We start from the raw sequence: 9,322 nt of genomic DNA on the forward strand, positions 1-9,322 counted from the left end.
TGGGCTTTCTCATTATTTTTCTCCACCTAGAAATATAAAGCTAAGAAATAGATCCCTAGCCAATATCTAAATTAATAGCAACTCTCACTCTAGCTCCCTTTCTCTAAGACCAGCCACTTACTGTTGTAGAATCTCAGTTATTAAGATTAAAGCAAGAATCCATCTACTAATGTCTTCAAGCTCAATTTTCCATAATTTAGAAGCATGTTTTTAAAAAATTCAAATTAATAATAATGTTGCTATATTGGTTTTCTATTTCTGTGTAACAAACTGTCACAAATTTACTAACTTAAAACAACAATACCCAGCTCTGTTGTCAGAAGTTTGGGCGACTTCCATGCTCTCTACTGAGGGACTTACAAGGCAGAAATCAACATGTCAGCCTGGCTGGGCACTTATCTGGAAACTGTAGAGAGAAATGAGCTTCCGAGCTTGTTAGGGTTGTTGTCCTAACTGAGTTCCTGTGGTTGTAGGACTTAAGTCCCCATTTCCTTGCTGACTATTGGCTGAGGTCCACTCTCAGCTTCTAGAAGCTGCCCAATTTCTTGTCACACAGTCCCTTCATGCTCTCATGCTGTCAGTCTCTCTTACTTCTTCTGCCACTAGCCAGAGAAAACTCTCTGCTTTTAATGGGTTCATTCAATTAGATTAGGTTCACCAGATAGCCTCCCTTTTGATTGACTCAAAATTAACTGAAGAGTCCCTTTTGCCATTTAAGATAACATAATAAGGGCATAATTATCTCATTCTATTCATGGTACTGAGGATTAGGGCAGAAAATCTTGGAAGCTGCTTCAGGATACTGCCTATCTCTGCCACTGTGCCTTTTTTAATGTCTTATAGTCACTTCCACATACTCATTATACTTGTTTGTCAACAACGCTGTGAAAAGAGCAGAATGGATATTATTGTCCCTTTTTTACTGATGAGCAACTCAGTACTCAAAAGCTAGTCCATGAGGGAGTCCTCAGATAGTGATATTTGAGCTTAGTGGTAGAACCCCACTTTCTCCACAGATACCTGTCAGTAGTGCGTCTCTCTCAAGTTAGATTGCCTTTGAGTTACAATCTAGATTTTTAAAATGTGTAACTGCATTTTAACCCTCACTGCCAGAATCCTACAGCCTGAAATTAAAGGTCCTCTACCCTTTTGCTCAGGTACATGGTAATTAGAACAGCGTATCTATGTCTGCATCCCCAGCCAATGGGATTGGCTACTGAAAAAAATCGAGAAGGAGACCTAGTTTATTTTCCATGCCCTCTTCCACTTCAGCCTCTCTCTCTAGCCAGTAATTCATATTTCTCTTCAGGCCTAGAACTGCCTACAGCTCTACACTCTCTGGTTCTAGATACGATCCTATGCTTGGCATAACTTTATTTGCAAGGTGATGAGTGGTTTGCTATTTAATAAATTCTCCTCCCACCTTACCATCCAGCCTGCCTAGTGCAAAGGGTGCAGTGAAAGAGCACTTCACTTTTGACCCCTCCCTCCTGCCATACACAATCCCAAGACCCCCTGCCATGGGGAGGAGAACAAGAACATTCTCAGCCAGAGTACATTCTCAGTTTCCTGGAAAAATGAAAGGCAGTTTGGTTTCCAAATGTATCTCAAGCCTCTCCCTGCATAAAAGCATTACCTGGTGCATTTTCAGATGGTCTCTTAATGGAGTAGATTTTTATACAATCCACCATTTTGAAGAAACAACGTAACACTCTATGTGAATATATGTCTCATAAATTCCCCTTAGATGAAAGGACAAGGAATATGTCATTGACACCTTAATTATGTACATGACGCTTTGACACAATATTTATTTATCCCCACTGATTTTCAGTTCTCGAAGAGGATGCCTGTCTTTGCTCATAACTATTTTTCTGAGACTATAAATGTTCCACTAGTGTCATCAAGATAAACATTAATGATGTTTCACTCCTGTTTAGCATCAGTTCAAGGAGGTTATTTCCAAGTAATGTAATTTTATGGACTGAATCTTCTAACAGTTTTTTTCCGAGTCAGTTAGGGTTCTCTACACATAGTGGCTTCTCCGTAAAAGGGCACTTGCCTGTGCCCAGTTCTATGACAGAACTGGTGAAATAAAGCAAACCGTTATGTAAAATTCTGACATCCTTTCTTTTACCGATAACGCATTTGAAGACCTCATTCTGATTGTTTTTAAATTAGCCAGGAAGTTAAGTGGCCATTTTCAAGTGGTGTGGAAGAGAGATTGTGGCTTCCTACCGAGGAGGCTGTGTCACTTGAGAGCAGCAGTGTCTATTAGCTCCTCATTGGCTTGGAGAAGATTAAAGAAATGTCTCTGTTAAGTTCAGCAATGACATTCCCCCACTGTCACTAGAGTATGAAACACCGTTCACAGATACATACCCTGAGTCCCTATCTGTGTAAATTCTGAATTTTTTGGATAAACTAATTTAGCCAACACACCTCCCTTGATGGTGGTCTCAAGCATGAGCTAAAATGACAGAGGATATCATGAATGAATACTGAAGCAGCTCATCCTTCCCACCACTGCCGGTGAACTTGGCCTTGGAGTTAAAGGGCACCTAATGTCAGCTTGTAACTACTTCCAGCCTTATTTCTATTCAAAAGGCAAATTCCAAACATTCTGGGTGCCCACTGTACTGTCACTCCTCTCCGATAAATGACACCTTTTCAAGCTTTCTCTTTTAGTGTTCTGTCTAATCATTAAAATTCCAAGTCCACTTGAATGTCGTACATTCGGAACATTCATGAAAAGTTTATCGAATATGTACAATATTCCAGCCACTGTTCTAGGCTCTGGGGACACAGGGAACAAGAGAGACAAAATATCCTACCCTTTTGGAGTTCATATTCCAGTCTAGGAAGGACCCAAGGTAGGGAGAACATAAACCAAGAGGCTCAGGTTGTAAAGACCAAATGTGAAAGTGATGGGAGCTAATTCTGGACAGGGAAAATGAGAAGCACACTGAAACAGTACTTCTCACCCTGTGACCATGAGCCAAATGCACAGAGTCACCTGGGACCCTTATTTACAATTCATATTCCTAGACCCCTTCTTGGAACTCACTTTCTAAGAGTGGGGCCCAGAGATATGCATTTTTAACAACTTTGCTCAAGTACAGTGATGCTAATGAACACCAAAATTTGAGACTCCCTTCCGTAAGAAATATCTTGAAGGAGTGGCAGAATTTGAGGTGGCTTTAAAGTATGCTAAATTCCAGAGGAAAGACTGCTGAGAATTCCAACACCTGAAAATCTAAAACAGTTTGTGAATTTAATTCACAATGACCTTGACATCAATTAAATTTAATCTACTTAATTCAAAGTAGGGATGGGGGGGAATCTTGAGAGCAATTGTTTTTAAAAACAGATATCAACTAGCTAATTGTTCTGCTTTTTTTTTTTTTTTTGCGGTACGTGGGCCTCTCACTGTTGTGGCCTTTCCCATTGCGGAGCACAAGCTCCGGACGCGCAGGCTCAGCGGCCATGGCTCACGGGCCCAGCCGCTCCGCGGCATGTGGGATCTCCCCGGACCGGGGCACGAACCCATGTCCCCTGCATCGGCAGGCGGACTCCCAACCACTGCACCACCAGGGAAGCCCTGTTCTGCTTTTTTGAAGCCAAAGCATTATTTTCTCTAGCTCTTTTACTTCTGTTTAAATTCAATGAGCTTCTGTGAGCTAGAATGGGCTGATGACTGGCCTCGCAATAAATCAGGTGCCTTTCTCATCTTTAAGCTCATTTTGAGAATTACTTCCTTTTCTTGAAGGCAGTGCATAGAACAGAATGTGCAAAGAGGAAATAGATGTAAACTTACCTTCCTAAGAAAGTGGGAGTCAGGAGAGGAGTGGCCTCGCCTTTAATTTCTTATTCTTTTCCATATGCAAAGCAGTGGGAAGAGAATGAGAGAGAAAACGTTGATGGCATTTACTGTTAACCTAACTTTCCCCAAAATACTACACTTTAAGTCTCAGTTTTGAAAAAAAATACATGACAAAGGAAGGAAAAATAAGGAAGAATTAGATACTGTCTTAGCTCAGGCTGCTCTAACAAAACACCATAGAGAGTGGCTTGAACAGCAGACATTTTATTTCTCACAGTTCTGAAGGCTAGGAAGTCTGAGATCAAGGTGCCAGCAGATGCATTTCCTGGTGATGGGCTTCCTCCTCTCTGTGCCCTCATGTGGCAGAGAGAGAGCTCTGGCATCTCTTCCTCTTCTTAATCCCACCATGGGAGCCCCATCCCCATGACCTTATCTAAATCTAATTATCTCCCAAAGGCCCCCACCTCTTAATGCCATCATATTTGTGTCTTAGGGCTTCAATCTATGAATGGGAGTGGGGAAGGGGGGGGACACAAACATTCAGTCCCTAACAGATATTGTCTCTTCGTTTGTGAATGTAAGAAACTGTCTGCCTTGAACTGAATATTTTGTCATTGTTCTCAAATTCAGTGTGTGCGAGAATCACCTGGGGAGCTTTTATAGACCCCAGCGGGTGAGCCAATTAAATCAGACTCTCCTCTCGGGATGAAACCCAGGCTTTGGGGTTTTCTCGAGGTCCCTGGGGGTTCTAGGGTACAACCAAGGCTGAGAATCACGACTCTACAGGCCATAATTGCAGGAGCAATATAAAGACCAGCTCACTTGTGCTTAATCAAGTGGAATTCACCTTGGAGCAAAAGAAGGTGTCTGCTTTCAGAAACCTAAGTTGAATGTTTTTAAAAATCCATACGACTTGCAACAACTCCCATAGATTCCACCATATGATTTGGTAAACAATTAATCTAATTTAGTAAATGCACCTGAGAATATACAAGGCATCTACCATGTGATACTTTTCTTCAAATGAGTCTACCAATGATACGCCATCACAGGATAGAAATTCTTCTAGTTACCTAAGACGAAACATTTGTTCATGGAAATGCCAACTATGATACACAGGAAGGGAACCTAATTATTATTGATTGTGAAATAGCAGGAAATGAAAATTGGAAATTGGAAAGAAAAACTCAGATCTCTGACACACTAAAGCTGATTATGAAATTCCCAAGTCAAAAACATGGACAGATACAGTGAAAGATCTAGAACCAGCTGCTAAATAGAATGCAGTTTTTCAAGGCTGTAGTAATGAGCTGGAAATGTCCTTTTCTGGTTTCTTCACAATCTTAGCTTCGTTTTTGTCTAGAATTTTTTTAAATGAAGGAAGAAAAAAAAGTGTAAGACCTTCCCTGCTCATCAGCCCCACAGATGGTTCAAGGTCTCGATGTCTGAGATGAAGTCATCACGGCCTAAAAGCATGCTATATTTAGTGGGGCCAGATCATTTTTAAAAATTGCTTTATTGGGATATTGGCCTGGATTTAGAAATCATGAGACAGATTCTAGTGTGTGACCATTCGACCTAGGTGATGGGGCACTTTGACAACTTTGGTCAGTCAACAACATGTTATGGTCATCACCACAGTGGGAGACCCTGCTTCAGCAAGCCCCAAATAGATGGAAAGTAGCTAATCTTGGGTTTCCAGAAAGGTCTGAAGCAGACAGCCTTCTGGGAAAGGTTTAGCCAATATTGGCATCGGCTCTAGAATTTTGATTCTTTCTCAGAGCAATATCTGAGAGATAAAAGTTGGGAATAAGATGGTGGCCCAGTGAACCAGTGTGTATAGAAAGAAAAAAGAAAAGTGCTAAGGCTAATTTTCTATTTCTGTTTACTTTATATTGACTGTTTCTTTTATAAGACATGTTAAGGAAGAGCAAATACCCTCAAGGGATGAGTCTAGCCTAAGACCACTTATGACCCTGGAGGGAAATCTTGAAGCCAATGAATTATGAGCCTCTCTCAGTGAGACCTCAGAAACTTGATGTTCAAGTCCTCTCCACTAGGAGCATATAATTTCTAGACTTCCAGTAAGAGCTGGGAAAGTCTGATTAACCAAATCATGCAAAGACATCCTAGCCTTTCTCCCCCTTTCCCTGAGGCCTTATGTTTTTACCACTTTGTCCAATAGAAAACATGCCTGGGATCTTTCATACACACCAAGAAACAAGTAACAGCTCACAAAATTATTTTTACGCCTCTCCGTAAATTACTAGTAATCACCTGTAATGTTCCCCTTTCTGAGGGTATTTGTGTTTTGAGCAAAGCCTTAACCTAAAGGATTAAGCTGTCTAAAATTTCAGATCTAACAGACAGAAAGGTAGGCAGAATTTTGAGGGAAACCAGACAACTAATAGTCTCTGAAATTCTATCACTGAGACTGATGGAGCTGATTGGCACTAACCTTCCATGGCTGTTACAGTGACCAGTGAAGAGAGGTCCTAGGAACCTTACCCCCACAATATACATGCCCACTCCCAGGCACAGTGGGATGAGACACCTGTCCCATGACCAGCTTTGACTCTCCTCCTTGCCTACTACCATTGCACCAGACTAGGCTCTGCCCAGCCTTTGCCTAGATCCATGGCCCCCCAATCATTTTTTGGAGCATCCTATCAGTAGAAAATTATTGAGTAAGAAGCCCCAAGATGTGCATGCTAATTTTTAACTATATATGTGCAAATACGTTATATAAAACTCAAGAATGAATATTTAGACAAGGTTCGTCTTCAATGATTCTGGATGTCACTCCATATTTCAAATAGCCTTCTTGATCATTTTGAATGCATTTGATGCATTTGACTCACATTTGGTTGTTCATCCCTTTTGTCATTCTGCAAATATTTATTGAGCCCCTATTAGGTACAGACACTAGATATAAAGAGGTGGCTAAGACGATGTCCTTTCCTGGGAAATTTACTCTCTGTCATACAGTTGCCATCGGCTTCCCATTGGTCTCCTTTTTTACATCATCTTTTAGATGACGTTTATGTTTCCATGTATTAAAAGTTAAGCGTTTTATTTTCCAGCCTAGAGCATTGCTTTATTCTGATTAAGCCAACACAAGGCGAGTGAGTACAAAAAAAGCACTGATTTCTGTAACTGTGCAGTAGTTGGTGCCGCCACAGCTGGGAGAAGAAACGTAATTTAGTAGTAGCTCTCTATAAGACAGCTTCTCAGCAATTGAAATGAATTAGCAAATGCAAACTGAAGAGCGGGGAGGAAAAGACCAGAAAAAAGTTAGCATTCCACTTTCCGGCTGATCTTGAGAGTCTGAACAAATGCGAAATGAGCAGAGGAAAGACATTCTAGAAGGAAACATTGAAGAAATAGTAACTAAACTACAGCCCTCATCTTTTGTAACAAATAGGTTTTTCTTCCTCATTAAACGATACCGGATTCCCAGCTTATCCTTTCTCCCAGTGTTCCAAATAAATATCAATGGCTTATTCTCCTACGACCAAAATGCATGGGGTGCAATAGTAGAAAGAGCTTTGGGCTGGAGTGTTAGAAGACCATGCATCCTACTGCCAACTTTTCATCTCACAAACCCACAGTTTTTCATCTTTAAATGCCTGCTTTACAGGGTTGTTGACCAAATTAAATGAGATAACATGCATGAAAGTAGATACTTCCTGCAGGTTTGGGCTCTTATAATCATTAGTTTGCTTTATACGTATCTGACTAAGGAGTTTGAGAAGCCTTCATTCTGGACTTCATCCCACGGTTTCACGAAGGGAACCATCTATAATGCTTTTCCCACCTTCCCACCCCCAACTCACAATGCACCTGTAGTCATAAACTTTCTACGTTGTGGCCAGCTGAAGCTGGTACCATTAACCAGGTGACGAATCTAAGATGTTTCCTCAATCTTTGCTTTTCCTGTTCCAATGGAAAGCCAGTGTCTCTCGAAACTTGATGAAGAGGGAGGGAAATGTTCAAGATGGACTGAGGAACCGGTAAATAACCCTACCCAAAAGTGTAACACAGTTTATTTGGCCTAAATGTATACATCCAATGAGAACTTATCTGTGACACCGACAGAAGGGACTGGGAACCATGCTCTACAGTCCTGTTAGAGAGAGTCCAACCCCGAGGAAAGCAGATCTGAGGAAACTCTTCAAATATCTAAAAGATAGACCGTGGCAAGAAGAATTCCATGTAGTCTCCCAAAATCGAAGGATGGCAACTGCTGTGAGGAACATTTCAGTTCAGTTGAAAGAACTCGCTAATTATCTGAACTGTCTAAAAAGAAAATAGACTGTCCTAGAATATAGTGTGCTGTCACTAGAGATATTAAAAAATAACCTGGAGAGCCACTGGCTTTGGAAGAGCGTTTGAACGATATAACTTTGAGGACCCTCTGTGATATGTGAGCCTAACCCTGTGCTTTACTTTAGTTTCTAGATGTCGTGCAGCTGGTTCATCAGAAGGCCTGGAAAGTGGGAGATATCTTTCATGCAGTTGTTCAGTACTACAAAATGCGTGAGGAGCAGAAGGATGGGACCCCGAGTCTCTTTGACTGGCTCTTGGAACTGGGATAAGGCGGCTCTGCCTTTAGGGTACCCCTTCCTTCATTCCAGCTTAGATCACAGTGGTTTGCTCTAAATTTTCTCAAAACATCACATCACATTAACAGAGCTATGAAAAAATCTGCTGTTCAAGTCTGCTGCACATCGAATAAATCTGAGGAAAAGCAAAATACCAGTCTGTACAAATCAATACAACCGGTGGGTGAGTTCAAAGGAGCTTGTATTAGAATGGCTGGAAAAAAACAGAATTTTAATGGGCCCAAATGAAAAACTTATAACTAGGCCCAAACTCCAGGAAAGTTGCACTTACATATTTTTAATAATATAAAATGTTATGTAACGTCTCCAATTATGTGAATCGACTGGAAACAAAGTCACTGGTCAAAATCATTTTATAAACTCTGCTGTAATGTTTATTTTACTCTTTTGGGCAGATTAAGGGGTCTGTCAGCCCAGGTAAATACTTAAGATATGGGCAAGACATTTCCAAAACTTTGATATAAAAGCTTTTCAGCTTCAGACAATTATCAGTGGTTATTAACAGAAATGCAAGAGTATTATCAGTGTCCTCTACCAAGGTGATTTCATTTATCCACTACAGCCCACTGATAAATATTCCACATCTCCCAATAATATCTGGGTTCCTAGCTAATCAGAAATCGATTGGTGTTCAGCTGAGAGAGAGAAAGATCAAAGATTGTCTTGTTTCCTTCTATATATTACATGAGTAAAATGATTACAGAACTCTTACCCAAAGGGAAGAAGCTTTCTTACAAAAGAGCATCTTTTGAGATAAAATCTGCTTGTATATTAAATTATATAAAATCTAAACTTTCATTTTATTTTTATTGTAAATTATGAAGAGATTGTTATCTTAAATAATATATTGAGTTAACCTTAGAGGTTCATAAAA

The 9,322-nt window shown here is 40.5% G+C and overlaps 1 protein-coding gene across 1 annotated transcript in view; it reads left to right on the forward strand.

The window, feature by feature from the left end:
* The window catches only part of SPHKAP (SPHK1 interactor, AKAP domain containing), a 94,452-nt gene extending 85,596 nt beyond the window's left edge, over nucleotides 1-8,856 (forward strand). Inside the window, exon 11 of the mRNA XM_027115709.1 lies at nucleotides 8,278-8,856. Within this exon, the coding sequence (XP_026971510.1) occupies nucleotides 8,278-8,421 (144 nt within the window). The 3' untranslated portion in view covers nucleotides 8,422-8,856. The remainder of the gene's footprint in view (nucleotides 1-8,277) is intronic.
* Nucleotides 8,857-9,322: the final 466 nt, after the last annotated feature.

The sequence above is a fragment of the Aethalodelphis obliquidens genome, unplaced genomic scaffold (genome assembly GCF_003676395.1).
Source record: "Aethalodelphis obliquidens isolate GAN/ISIS:26980383/991018 unplaced genomic scaffold, ASM367639v1 scaffold2, whole genome shotgun sequence".
NCBI classification, from domain to species: domain Eukaryota; kingdom Metazoa; phylum Chordata; class Mammalia; order Artiodactyla; family Delphinidae; genus Aethalodelphis; species Aethalodelphis obliquidens.